This window comes from Sphaeramia orbicularis, chromosome 9 (genome assembly GCF_902148855.1).
Source record: "Sphaeramia orbicularis chromosome 9, fSphaOr1.1, whole genome shotgun sequence".
NCBI lineage: Eukaryota > Metazoa > Chordata > Actinopteri > Kurtiformes > Apogonidae > Sphaeramia > Sphaeramia orbicularis.
Genome location: NC_043965.1, coordinates 7,775,125 through 7,790,026, shown reverse-complemented (window position 1 = coordinate 7,790,026; position 14,902 = coordinate 7,775,125). Strand labels below are relative to the sequence as shown.

General features: G+C 36.2%; 1 protein-coding gene across 1 annotated transcript in view; it reads left to right on the top strand.

Moving 5' to 3' along the window:
- cacna1ba (calcium channel, voltage-dependent, N type, alpha 1B subunit, a) overlaps nt 1–14,902 on the top strand; it is a 243,832-nt gene that overhangs the window by 215,243 nt on the left and 13,687 nt on the right. The window contains exons 42-46 of the mRNA XM_030143711.1: nt 2,562–2,669; nt 7,694–7,815; nt 10,536–10,714; nt 12,626–12,761; nt 13,846–13,965. Of these exons, the coding sequence (XP_029999571.1) occupies nt 2,562–2,669; nt 7,694–7,815; nt 10,536–10,714; nt 12,626–12,761; nt 13,846–13,965 (665 nt within the window). The remainder of the gene's footprint in view (nt 1–2,561; nt 2,670–7,693; nt 7,816–10,535; nt 10,715–12,625; nt 12,762–13,845; nt 13,966–14,902) is intronic.

The window sequence follows — 14,902 nt, the reverse complement described above, 5'->3', positions numbered from 1 at the left end:
TGTCTTTGTTTTGCTTAATGTCTATGTCTTTTGAATTCTCTTTTGTTTGTTTATTTGTCTTTGTTACCCCTGTCACAATATTTTTTCGAGCACTAAATAAAATTTTTTAAAAAATTAAACAAACGGGAGAAAATTATGACTTTGTGCTGGAGTGAAACATGTATAATGTGAATACAGAGTGTCTATACATCATTAAAAAGTCTTAAATTAAGGCTTTAATGACTCATACACTGATAATTAATCCTTAAATCTGACACTTGAAGGTCTTAAAAATTCCACAGACTATTTGCCGAAAATTTTGTTAGCAGCCTGCCAGAAAACAGTCACAAGAAAATGGTACAAAGCAGATCTGCCAACACAGCATGACTGGCAAAAAATTGTGAGTGAGATGTTTGTAATGGAAATGTTGACCCATGAGATAAGGACTCAAGAAGAACAATGCTGAGAAAAGTGGGAGAAATGGTCTGTTTATGCAATGACAGGATAAGGACGATCTTATTGATAACAACACTGGAGCAAACTGTAGAGACATGGTAATCCACTATGTTCTTTTCCTTTTGAGATTTGTATTTCTTATTTTTTGTGTGTGTCTTCCTTCTGTATGTCCATATCAGCTACATGTTCTTAAAAAAGAATCATTACAAAGAAAGTGTTAAAAAAAACTAACATTAGTCATGGACAAATGGAAATGGAACATTAGTGGATTGAAACATGGTGAAGACTGGTTCAACACAGAAACTATGAGATCTGTTTTGATCGAATTTGCCTTGAAAAACATTTTTAAAAGTCATAAATTTGGATTCGTCAAATTTGCAGATACCCTGGAATAAAGTGTGGTGTGTTTTGTCTGGAGAAATATTAAAGGGATGATAGATAGACGGACGGACGGACGGACGGACGGACGGACGGACGGACGGACACATGAATACTGGCGATAATATCTAAAAAACCAACAAATACATAAAAATCTGTGTTTTATCAGTAAAAATCTAACAATTCTCAACTATGTTCAGGTCAGCAATGTGACTGGGCATAAAAACAGCATCTTAGAGAGGTAGAGTTCCCCAGAAATAAAGATGGGTTCATCTGTGGTTTAGGGATTAAAACATCTGTCTAATTATACTTAATACTCTTATCATAATGTATAAGGCCCATGACCATATGCTCCCCTACTGCCCACAGGAGATGTTTGAGCCCAGGCAAAGTAATTATAATTTAAGGGGAACTGAAATCTTCAAGAAAATTAAATGTAGAACAAACATAAAAAGCCAGCGTATCTCTTTTAGAGGGGTACATCTGTGGAATAATCTGGATTAAAACTTTAACATGTCTTCTTCAATTTGTACATTCATTCATTCATTCATTCATTCATTCATTCATTCATTCATTTATTTATTTATTTATTTATTTATTTATTTGTGGATTTTTTTATTTGTGCATTTAAAAGAATGTATAAATCCAGTATAATAACAAAATAGAATATTATCTGAATAAGTGAATATCTAGTGATAATATAGAAGAATGCATAAAATAAGATATTGTTGTAATTAATTAATTAATTGATTGATTGATTGATTAATACATACTATCATGAGAAGAAGATATTATCACATTTATTAATGATTGTATTTGTAGTAAATAATTAAAGTGCAAATAAATATTATAGTTTATATTAAAAATGACTGATTATGCAAATCTGATTGTGTGTGAGGTAACTAAAAAAAGTGTATGTGAATGGTTCGTATGGATGCTTTGTGTTATTGTTAAAATATATATATAAAAAAAAAAAAGGGGTGTTAACAAAGCAAAGGAAGCAAAATTAATTTAATTATTAGTTTGTAAAAAGGGGGTGGAGTCTATAAATTGAACTTCTTCCCTCTCCTTTGCAAGCGCTGAAAAATTTTGTTTGACTGTTATATGATTCTTTGTTATCTGATGTGTTATCTATGTGCTCGAAATAAAACTAAACTAACTAACTAATAAACCCCTTATATTAAAACCTGCTGGCAGCAGAGAAAATACCTACAGACATACAGTCCAATAAGAAAAATCAGTGTAAGAATCAGCACATACACAAATAAAGGCCATTTGCACAATAGCAGGAAAAAGTAAATACCAGAGTAAAAATGTGTTGGAAAACTCACCTCGCTGTTATCACAAGGCCACTTTTAGCATCCAACTTCACTTTCTACCCGAGTGGCAGATGTTTTCAAGAGCCAGATGCTATTTTTTGTTCTCGGAGCTGGAACTGAGTAAATCTGCCTCCCATTTGGACTCATTAGAAGCCTTTGTGCTGCGCTGGGCTTGTCTGCTTGATCCTCCTGGCTTCACTGCTTCAATCTGCACTTTTAATGAGGATTTCTTTATGCACCTCATCTCCTGAACGACTCATTTACTGCTCTGTTTTCTTTGTGTTGTAAAACTGGAATTTACCACTTCTCTCTGTCGTTCCCTGTCTGTTTTTACGTTAGATGACAGTATGGTAATTCACACTGTAAGTAGCATTTACATTTTTAGAAAAAGACATTTACAGCCTGTTTCTGCCTCTGTGGTTTTTACAGGTATGGTAGCCCAGCGGTTGTCTGACGCTGAGTTAAAGAAGGAGTTGTCCACAGTGTGGCCCAACCTGTCGCAAAAGACCATGGATCTGCTGGTGACGCCACATAAACGTGAGCATTTCATTGTCCTTTCACTCTGTATTTTGTATCCAAGCTGTGTGACACTCTTCTTATGTTCTTTATCGCTCCCTTTCACTACATCCATGTTCACAGTTCATTCCCAAAATACTTAAATTACCACATATCATTCATTTTTGTTTCTATGTAACGGACTTAAACACATTAGGGCTGGGGTGTCAGACTCATTTTCTTTCAGGTTCCACATTCAGCCCAATTTGATCTTAACACTGGAAAAAAATCTAAATCTTACCAAGTGTATTTTTCTCATTTCTTGTCAAAATATCTCATCACACTTAAAATAAGACAATCACCTAAAGAGTAACTTTTCAGTGAGATGTACAGTAAGAAGTTATTTTTAGATGATAGATCTTGAAAATCTTATTTCAAGAAATCTTACAAGATAATTTTCACTTGTTCCGTTGGCAGATTTTTTTGCTTAATTCAAGATTTTGAATTGATTGAATTAAGCAAAAAAATCTTGAATTGAGCAAAAAAAAATCTGCCTATGGAACAAGTGAAAATTATCTTGGTAAGCATTGCTTCAGTCCCAAACAACCTCAATGTTTCAGTGCCAAAAATAATGTTGACTGGTGAAAATATTTGCATTTTCAAACTATTCAAAGAAAAAAACATGTGAATAACCTGAACTGAATTTATTTATAGGTTATTATGACAAGAAAAATAAGTGCAGTTTTAACAATATTCTGCCTCAACTTATCATTTCTACATGAGCATTATGGATCGGATCCATAAAAGTACAAAACATTTCAAGTTGTTCATATTTGTTCAGGATATTTACATTTTATGGCTAAATGATTGTTTGTTAATGGAAATATTATCATAATTTTATGTTATTTTTTGCTCTAAAACAAAGAGAAAAATTTGGAGTTGTCATTATGTGTTGGCATAATACAATACATTTTTTTCACATTAAACCAAGAAGAACATTTGGAGTCATTATTTGTAGAACAATATGCTATTTTACTTGAGATCACATTGGGTTGAATGTGGAACCCGAACTAAAATGAGTTCAACACCCTTGACTGTTAACATCTGTGTAATTTTTACACTCCTATGGGCCGGATTTGAACCTTTGGCGGGCTGGTTTTGGCCCCTGGGCCACATGTTTGACATCCTTGTTTGGGGACAGGGCTGCAACTAATGATTTTTTACCATTGTCCACAACCCAAATATGTTCACTTTACTGCCACTGAAGAAAATATCCAAATCTAAGAGGCTGAAATCAGAGAATATTGTTGAAATAACTCTCACCTTTTTATCCATTATTAAAATAGTTGCTATTTTAATTTAATCTACAACTGTGACAACACTCTGGTGGTGCAGTGGCATAGTGGTTAACACCGGTAGAGGCTCCTGGGTTCGGTTCTGAGTCAGTTTCTCATGCTAATGCTAGGTACTGTGTGTGTATTATGAATGTAAAATGCAGAGACTGAATTTCCCTACAGGAGTAATAAAGCCAGTTAACCTTAATTATTTCATCTCCGTTAGGGTTACTACAACATTAACTGCATTTACATAGAGTCTAATTTTCCACTAATAAACATAATAACAGAACAGACCCCTAAAAAAATGCCAATAAAAGAGTCGAAGTGGAGTGGAGTGGAGTGGTGAAAACCGTTTAGAATCAATAGAATAATAAAGAACCTATGGGCGATAGTGTATTTACTGAACTTGCCAGGTTCTACTGTTTCAACTGCTTTTCCCAAAATGAGTGGATCCGTTCCTGTTTCTCAGTGACCACATAAGTATCTCATTACTGACAGACTTTCTTAACACATGAATTTCAAGTCTGAGCTCTATTTGTTTCACTAAGAGAGTTTTCATCTGGACACATACATATGTCAAGTTCTCTATGTGACATATTAAGGCATACAAACCTGACATGTTGCCTTTTGATGTTGTCTGAACTTGAAATCCCGACTTATTTACAAAAATGCCCCAGTCTGGTGAACTGAACTGATGACCTCTTTGGTAATAAGCTGATTGTCCAACCCTCTGGGCCAACAAGGAAAACACTTAATGTGATTGTTTGTCTGGTTAGAATAAATCTGTTCATTTGTTTACTCCTGTGATGGGAATGTCAGGTGACACAATGAGCTTCCCGGGGGAATAGAAAGCGAAATCTATCTGTCGCTGATGCTCCTTTTTTGTTGGAGACCTGATGTGTTGGAAAAAAAAAAAAGGTGAAAATGTTCTAAACAAACATCACCTTCTGTTTTATTTTTGCTAGATTAACTCTTCACAGTGGGTAGAACAACTTAATACATGTCAAAAAAGTCGTATCTTGATGAAATGCTTTGTAACTTAACAGATCACTTCATTCAGCGTCCATATAAACAGTTAAGATGGAATCTGATTAGAATGATTTCACTCTGGTTCAACAAATATTGTCCATGTGACTGCAGATAATAACAGGTCATGTGGAAAAATTGAACATACACAGTTTTAGTGGAGAATAGTGACATTTCCCTGTAGAGATGGTGTCATATATATAATGCATGTGAATGGTTTGTTGTTGTTCAGTGAAGGTATAAACAGTACAAGTGTCTCAGGCCAGCGGTTGCCAAGTTTCTCGCCTCAGTTTCAGTTCAGATGGTTGTGTCTATAAACCAAAACCACTTTCAGAAACCTGCAAAGCACCACCACTGTGTGTGTGTGTGTTGACCCTCTATCATGCAAGTGACTATTTTTGGTCATTTTTGCATACACTACAAGACAGTGACAGTAACAGTTCCAGTGAGTCAACAATCTCAGGTCCAATGTGGTCTACAGGGTCTGTAAGGTCCACCTCTGCATGAACAGTGAGTGTACCTGCTTTGTTAGGTACCGTGAAATAATGGCACTAATGTAAGGAATAATGTTCAAAGGGATCATGTGGATGTGGACTAGTAGTGGGCGGTATACCGGTTTTGACATTGTCACCAGTGTCATATGCTGCCACGATATGGATTTTGCAATACCATAATTACTATGATAAACGCGCAGTGGGTTACCTGCACAAATATTAGATCCAGTTCACACATAATGGAGAATTATCCTTCCTGATGTATTAGCGGTTTACTTCTGCACCCTTTCATGAATTTAACACATGCATACTTTAAGACAAAAGGTGGCTGATGTGTAAATGACATGTTTCAGAGAAGCTGGTGACAGACACGCATGTGTCAAAAGTGTTGTTAGCTTAGCATCAGAGTGACATTTTGCTTTTATAAATGGAATTAGGCATTTTCAACATTTCCCTGTGGTCTATATAAACTGTAAATGCTCTGCTTGGGTCTGAATTCTTCATTAATTCAACTCCACAGGTCCATCTTCAACAATATTTTTGAGTAATGACACCAGAAAGACCATTTTGAGCGCTGGCCCTTTAAATGTAAATGACCCCACCCCCTCCAGGTTGTTGGCTGTGCTGCTCTGTCCCATTCAGCCACTTGTGTTCGTTTATACAACCAACAACTGAACATTTTAGGTAATCGGCTCAAAATTTGGACATATTTTCAGTTTTTACTGCAACCGCAGCTGCTAACAAACAATGATGTCATACTCGGAGAAATGTTCGTCGGAAGTCTTGACCTTATATGTGCAAATGTTGTGATATAACTAGTTATAAAAAGTAACAAATTAAGCAGGAATTAAAACGGGTTATAGAAATCCACTCTATTTTTGCCAAAATGAATAGAAAAATAGCTTTGCAGCACCTGGAGGGTTCAAATTCAAACTTTTGAACTATTAGGGTCCAAATACACAAATAATTGAACCAAAGACTAATAAAAGTGGGTTTAGCAAAATATGACCCATTTAAGGAAACGAGCATCACTCAATCCAAAAATGAACAAAGCTTCTGAGCCAGATGGAATGGCAAGGGAAGAACAGCTGATGCCAAAAAAAGGAAACTGGACTACTTCCTCTGGTATTTGGAACTGCTTCAGTTACAAGGTACCTGATCCAGCACAAAACACTGTTTTTTGCAAGATTTGCCTTTGCGCTGTGTCAGCCAGAGGAGGTAATACCAGCAATTTATTTCACCACCTAAGGTAAAGTAAGGTAAAGTCACAGCTAGAAAAGGGCAGGTTACTCCTCTAAAAGTATGGAAGTCCAGTTTATTTTCTCATCTTAACCCAATAAATACATTGTTTTCTACACAACAAGCAAAGATTCTCCACTAAGATATACCCTCTCTTTTTAAGAATAGAGCTAAAAGAGCTATAATCATGTTTTTAGAAGACTGCTCCCTGTCATAATTTAATACCATGATAAAACACCATTATCAGAATAAGAGGGGAAAAAATGATATAAATTTTATGCCATATCACCCACCAGTAATGTTGACAGGTGTTTGTATCAGCACTCATGTTGTTGGAAGGCTCTAAAAGTGATGTTCTAATGTTCTAAAATGCATGCTCCTTTTACCTTACATGTGTTTTTCTTGTACTTTTTATATTTACTTATGGATACGGAACCAAATATGGTAACTTCATTAACCATGATTTTCTATATAACAATAAAAGATGTGGAAAAATTTCACACAAGTCTTTTTATGTCCTCCAATAACAACTAAGATTGGAATTTGGAATTCCAGATTATTTCTGTGTGTTTCTGGGTTAACTGAACCCAGACAAAATACCAGTATATGTGTGTGTGTGTGTGTGTGTGTGTGTGTGTGTGTATCCATATGAGGTGTTGCTGTGAGCCTTGCTTTTACTGCCACCTTTTGGAAAAACCTATGCACCACCTGCTGACTGTATATAGAACCTTTCCATCCTGGTTTGCTGTAATACGTGTTTTGTTTAATCTATTTTAATTACTTATTGTGAATTAATCCCATTGCTCACTGTAAGAAGGTTCTTTTCTTTAAACTAAACCATTAACGAGACAAGCTGGCAAATAGAGATGAATTGTGTGTGGAGCAGTGAGTCAGCAGAATCTGCCCTCCTCTCTCTTTTTTTTCCCCCCTCTTCCTCATCGTCTCCTCTCCTCTCTATTCATCTCCTCAGCCAATGAACTGACAGTAGGGAAGGTTTATGCGGCGCTCATGATCTTTGACTACTACAAGCAGAACCGGCTCAGGAGGATTCAGCTGCAGCAGCAACAGCAGCAGAGTGCATCGGGCTCCCAGGTAGCACATCACACCACAGCTGTCTGCACACAACACACACACACACACACACACACACACAGACTCACAAACATGCACTGGATGCACACACACACATATACATGCACACACATGGATGGAGCAATGCAAACCGGTTATGCATGGACCCACAGACACTCTGCCTGCACACACTGATGCACACTGTTATTCCAAGTGCATCTCAAAAAGTAAGAAGATGCGAAAAAGCTACAAATTGAATCAATTGCCTTTTTACCAAGTTAATGCAGCACACGCTTCAGTTCAGTGATTCCAGGGGTAGACACACACTGCAGGGGTTTGTGCAGCATTTAGATGTGCTTGTAAAGGAGATAAAGGAGAAAAATACAGGGTAGATTTACCTGCATTTAACAAAGCAAAATCAAGACAGTATTACACACTGATGTCATGCAGATATTTAGTGTATGGATAATATATATAATTGTAATGGATAGTTTCATTCTTGACCTGCTTACTGATGTGTTAACAGTAATAATCAGTAAGCAGGTCATGGATTAATACAACAATAAAACTTACTTTCCGTTACATAGTATAGTTGTCTATATAGTGCATGTTGGAGTTCCCTTTATTTAAACTAGTTAAGCTGAGATGTTCAAAGCATCATATTTAGAGTTTAAAACTGCAGGAAATACATACTTTCCTTCTGCAGCTTCCCCTCTCAGTCCAAATCAAGACATACCAGGGTTTCTGCAAGTCATTAAAAAGCATTCAAAGTCATTAAATAGATTTTGTGGAAATTAAGGCCTGAAATGGCATTAAAAAGCATGAAATTCGATGTCCAGAGGCATTAAATAATTAAATACACTTGATGGAGAAAAAAAAAAGCATTGTCATTCACAATTAATTTTGATTATATTAACATTTAATAATATTGATCGGAAGTATAGTGTGATGATTGACAAGCAGAACCCTTTAATTGGCTGTTGTTTATGGCTAATACAAAAAGTCACAACACCGGATGCTTGGAATGCAACGTTCTGTGAGCGTGCTCATGCCGTGGCGAAAGAGCAGAGGGAATATAAGCAAATGTGGGGAAAATGGGAAAATGCAAGTTTCAGCAGAAGTGGTTGGAGGAGGAACTATTCAGAACCTGGTTAGTGTATTGATAATATATATAGTTGTAATGGGTAGTTTGATTCTTGATCCGCTTACTGATGTGTAGACAGTAGTGATCAGTTAGCAGATCATGGATTAATACAACAATAAAACTTACTTTCCGTTACATAATATAGTTGTATATATAGTGCATGTTGGAGTTGGGAGTTCCCTTTATTTAAACTAGTTAAGCTGAGATGTTCAAAGCGTCACATTTAGAGTTTAAAACTGCAGGAAATACACACTTTCCTTCTGCAGCTTCCCCTCTCAGTCCAAATCAGGACATATCAGGGTTTCTGCAGGTCATTAAAAAGCATTCAAAGTCATTAAATAGATTTTGTGAAAATTAAGGCCTTAAATTGCATTAAAAAGCATGAAATTCGATGTCCAGAGGCATTAAATAATTAAATACACTTGATGGAAAAAAAGCATTGTCATTCACAATTAATTCTGATTACATAAATATTTAATAATATTGTAGATGACAAACTGGAAGAAAACTCCAAGGAACTCTCTTTAAACATTAAAATGCCTTTAGTTCCATGGCATGGCAATATCTAGACCTTAAAAAAAACACTTCTACGCGTTTCAGCTTCAAGCCTTCATCAGGAAGTCAAACAGGAGCCTAGAAAACTGTAGGTCCCTATATAGTAGGACCTGTCCAATAGAAACTTGCCCACTGCTAATAAAGATAATGGCCTGCAGAGGTTGTCCACATGTAAAATGGGCAGCAGATGGTGTCACTACAGGTCAAAAGGCCTTTTTTTCAGGCTCTTCCTCATGATTTTCCCAAACCTCTGTCGTCCACATCTCTCTGCCACACCTTGTTCTTCCAGTCAGATTTCCTTTTTTTTTTTTCTAAATAACTTACTGTGAATTTCTCTGTTGATGGAATGTGTCTGTAATTCTTTTTTTTTTTTTTTTTGGACAGTTAGATCAGGAAACTTAATAAAGTTTAGTGTAGAAAACCTTGAAACACACCTTATACTTGTCTTATTCTAGTATAATTGAGGAAAAAACTATGTCACATTTGCTTTTTGGGCGTTCTAGGAGTTGTTGAATGTGTTCACAGTGTAAACTAAAGCACATGTTCTGCATTAACTTAGTACAAGACAACTAAACTGTTTATATTTTTAGCTTTTTCATATTAATCATATATTTTTTGAGATGCACTTAGATATGCCTGCATGCACACACACACATGCTTCTGAATCCAATGGCCTTTCAACTGCTTTCACAGTTTATCAAACCTTGAAGAGTAAAAGCATCCAGTGATTGGTTACCTGCTAAATTGGTTTGTATTTCCAGCACAGTCTCAGATTAATGTGCATTTGGCTGAAGATGCTCGGTGCTTATTGCAGCCTTGCATATCTACAGGTGCATGCACATGTAAACACTTCACACACAGATCAACACGGACATATTTCATGCACACTCACACAAGCATGACTGCGAGATAATGAATATTCTGGCCCAGGTTCCCACACCTGGGTGGCACCGAGCCCCCGCTGTCAGACCTGGGTCCAACAATATTCTGCCTGCTGCCTTTGAATGTCTTCAGCATGGTGCCATCCGTCTCTCCTCCACAGTGCAAGGTCGGAGCTCTATTTAAGCCATTGCTGCCTCTGACTCACATGCAGGAGAAAGACCTGCCTGTGATAAACAGTGTGGATCCTCCCAGCATGCTTCAGCCCCAGCCCAAATCCCACGCCAAGTCTCAGCAACAGAACAGACCGAGCTCCAACTCCCTCAACAACGGAGGCACGCTGTAAGTCCAGCATTTCAGCCACAAGGTTCCAGACTGTCAGCGGCAGTGGGGTCTGTGGGTGGAAAGCAAGTGGCACTTCTCTGTTTTAACCCATCAAGACCCAGTGCTACTTTTGTGGCAGTTCCGAAATGATTTTTTCTCTCTATTTAACCATTCTTAAGTGATTTACCACCACTTATTATAATATTATCCTCTCTATTTTGCATTTTTCAGTGTAGATCATATATTTTCCTATATTTAATTCAGTGATCATGTAGATGTTCATAGAAGCTGATATTAAATTCAAAGGTTATTATATTGAAACACAGAAAACTAGAGTTAAGTAAGTTACTTTTTTGAGCAAAAATATCAGTAACTGAATGTAAAAACAAGTGTCTCCATCCACTGTCACTTATCACCTATTATTTTGTCATGTTACTTGTTATTTTTTTGATTTATTATTCCAATTTGTTCATTTTATTCATTACTTTGGCTCTTTTTCTTCATTTTGTTGCTTATTTTATCCTATTTTTTGCTTTATTGTAGTAACTTTTTTGCCTATTTGTTACTTTTCGGGGGGGGGGGGGGGGGGGGTGTTCATTTTATTTATTAAGATGGACATGGTTTTGATGCAGTGAAAGTGATCACTGGAAACAAGTGACAGATACTTACACTTTTGCTCATAAAACTGGAATGAAATATTTTTGCCTCATGAAATGATTGTGACCATGAAATTTATTTTTGATACATAAAGTGTAACTGGGATTCAGTATGTGATCATTACACCTGATTAAAGCTGATTGCTGATTAGCAGAAATTGGAATAAAAAGAAGAAACTGTCTGAAAACAACATAATTCCAACTTTTATGTGCAACAGTGTATTTACAGAACTTACCAGATTCTACAGTTTTAAAAATGCTTTTCCTGAAACGTGGGGATCCATTTCTGTTTCTTTGTAATTACATAAATATCTCATTACTAACAGACTTTCTCATCATATGAATTTTACGTATAAAGATTTTCTCAGAGCTCTATTTGTGCCAGTAACAGAGTTTTCATCTGGACACATACACATGTCAAGTTCTGTATGTGGCATGTTAAAGGTAGGGTAGGAGATGTTTTCCTGGAGCGTTTTTTACTATATTGCTTAAAATTCCCTTCACACCCCAATTGTAACCAATTAATTAAATGCTCTAACACAAAAATAAAAAAAAATGTAGTCACCTGTGGAATGGACAGGACTGAAAAAACACCATCCAATCATTTTAACCGGCCCATCGAAATGATTGAATGGTGATATATCTATCAAATTCAACTGCCATTTGTCCCCCCCCCCCCCCCCCCCCCCATGAGTACAATCAATACAATGGAGGCTTCAGGGGGAAGTCTGAAGAAAGGAATTTGGACTTTTGAATTGTGTATTTTCAAAATGTAGCTTGCTCGAACCATTTTTCCAGGATCTCCTACCCTACCTTTAAGGCATACAAACCTGACATGTTGCGTTATGATGTTGTCTGAACATGAAATCTCAACTTATTTGTGAAAACGGATTGGATCTAAGCTTACTCAAACTCAACTTTTGATTCATCTTAGGAGGAGTTACAGTAATTTGAGTAGTCAGTACATTGGTGTTACCCAGGACACATTTATTTTCATGCTGCTAAAACGTTGTAGTTCTGCAGCTACAACCTCTGCTGAATTAAATCTGATCAGATCTCATTATATCCTCAACTGGTACATTCAGTTCCTGTCAGCTGACTTAAGATTCATGTGTGAAAAGAGCCACAGTACTTTATACTTGTATATGATCCCATTAGTAATTAACATTATCAACTGTCAGTTTCTCCACTGAAGGTCCAGGAGGGTGGAGTCATCTGACTTTGACTGTGTCACATGTTTTCACTGTGGTGACTGTTACTGTATAACACACAGACCAGGTACTGAGCACAACATCAAACCATCTGCCTCTTGGGTGACGGAGAAGACAAAGGAAGGAAAATCAGCAAAGACCAAACGAACCATGTCTAGAGGCCCGTCAGAGGACACACCAGACACCGCCGTGGTTCAGGTACTGTATAAATGTGTAAAACACCACTGATGTAATTAATAAAAAAACATAGTAACACATCGCAGTTGGACGGAACACAAAGGTAACCCTACATTTTCCACTGTGAAATTATCTCAATAAACTATTAACAATACAATTCAATATATAAACACATCACCATGGGCATATTAATGCATTAAAAGGAATTACTGTACTTGAAAAAGTAATGAATTGAAAAAACAAACAAACAAACCCATAATGTACTCAATATAACACAGAAATGAAAGATTAACAACATATGACGCTACTGTACATGTGTAAAAGTCAACACTCGATTTACTGTGTGTTTACATTGGGACAAAATGCTAATGGGAACCTTTTTGTGTAAGTTATGTAATCATTTAACAACCAAATACTATTTTACAATTTCATCCAAGATAGGTAGCATCATATTTAACCCTTTAAGTCACAAAAGTCAAAGTCTCAATAGTGCGACAGGTAACATAACTGCTTGAAACGGACCATAACTCCAGATACAGTTGCCAAATCTTGTTACCACCTCCGACCACTAGATGGCGAACATGTACCCCTTCAATCCTAACGCGGTTTCAGGGCATGTTTCTGTTCAAAGAGAAGAAGAAAATCCAGTTAAAAGGTGTGGTCCTGAGCTGGTTTAGTATGTAAGTAAAGTTTATTTAGTTTTAGTTTGGATAGATAAGGACAGATTAAGCTGCTTGGATAAAAACAAAAAAAACGCTGCTAAAACTTAGTACATTTTATTATCTACTAATGTTTAAGTTCATTTTTTTTAAGGATAAGATGACAAAAAACCAAAAACACAAAGAAAACGTCCATGTAAACATGTTCAAAGTTCAATTTTACTGAAAGTTATGCAATCCTGTGACATCACAATATGCAAATTAGATGAGTAATTTTACTCCCATCGTAAACTTTGGGTGATACAAAATATTTTTCTCATTTACAGTATGACTTTAACCACTTTCAAGCTACTACTTTTTGAAATTGTTGTTAAAGGAGGTTTTAGATATGACGGATTATTCTTTATTGGTGTGATTTTCTTAATTTTCCACACTTTGTTCCTCAGGAGTCGGTAGAGATGAGGAAGATGGAGACCAGTGCCAGTAGTACCATCCCCATCCCTGGATCAGGTCTGGAGAACCAGGGCAGGGCTGCTTCCATGCCTCGACTCAACACTGAGCTCCAGGTTGGTCTTATTCTCACCTCATCTACGCCTCTTCAGCTCTCACAATGAAATACAACACTTAGTGGTATTGTCTTATACCCTAAAGTTTGTAACATATCGTCTCACCTATTTAGTAAATGATGGAGTAGTAGAGGATGTTTAACGTCTTTATGTGTCTGCAGTGAATATTAACACTCTTCCGTAAAAGAAGTTAATGTAATTTAAAATAATGTTTCTTGAGAAAATCAATACTCTAAAGTTGTGGATTTCCATCTCTAAAACTATATTTAGGAAGATTTGTGGCAAAAAAAAAAAAAAACTTCTTCATATGAGAACTTGTAATTTTTGATTTCATTTCAGCTCTGTATGAATATGAGGCTTTATTAGACATTAAATCATATTAAATATGAATCTGGGAGGTCTTAGTTGCTCTAAATGTACAAATGTTTACCATAATTATAAGCTATTCGAGAATGTCTTGAATGTTCAGCTCAAATTACAACCCAAAGAAGTTCTTCTTGGACTGAAATGAGTTTATCTGAGTTACTCTTTAGATGGGATACATCTACATACTGAAATGACCCAAGAAAACTACAAATGCATGCTCTTCGTCATCAGGGTTATAATAAACCTGACAAAAATTTCATTTATTGAAGTTTCCACATGATTATTTTCTCAAGAAAAAACATGATACATGCATGTTTTTATGAAATATCCTTAAAGAGGTTGTTATAAAGTCGCTCTAAGTAGTATTGATCTTCCAAACTCTCACCAGTAGGGGGAAGTCTTGTACCAAAACACACTTTGGACCAAAACAACCAAGGAGTTAGCGCTATAATAAAGTTTAAAGCTCATTGTTTTCACACGTGTATTATGATATCAAGTTTTCTTCTTCAAAATAAAACTCATAGACACTTATTTTAACAGTTGCTCAAAATAACACTGTGTTTTATAATCT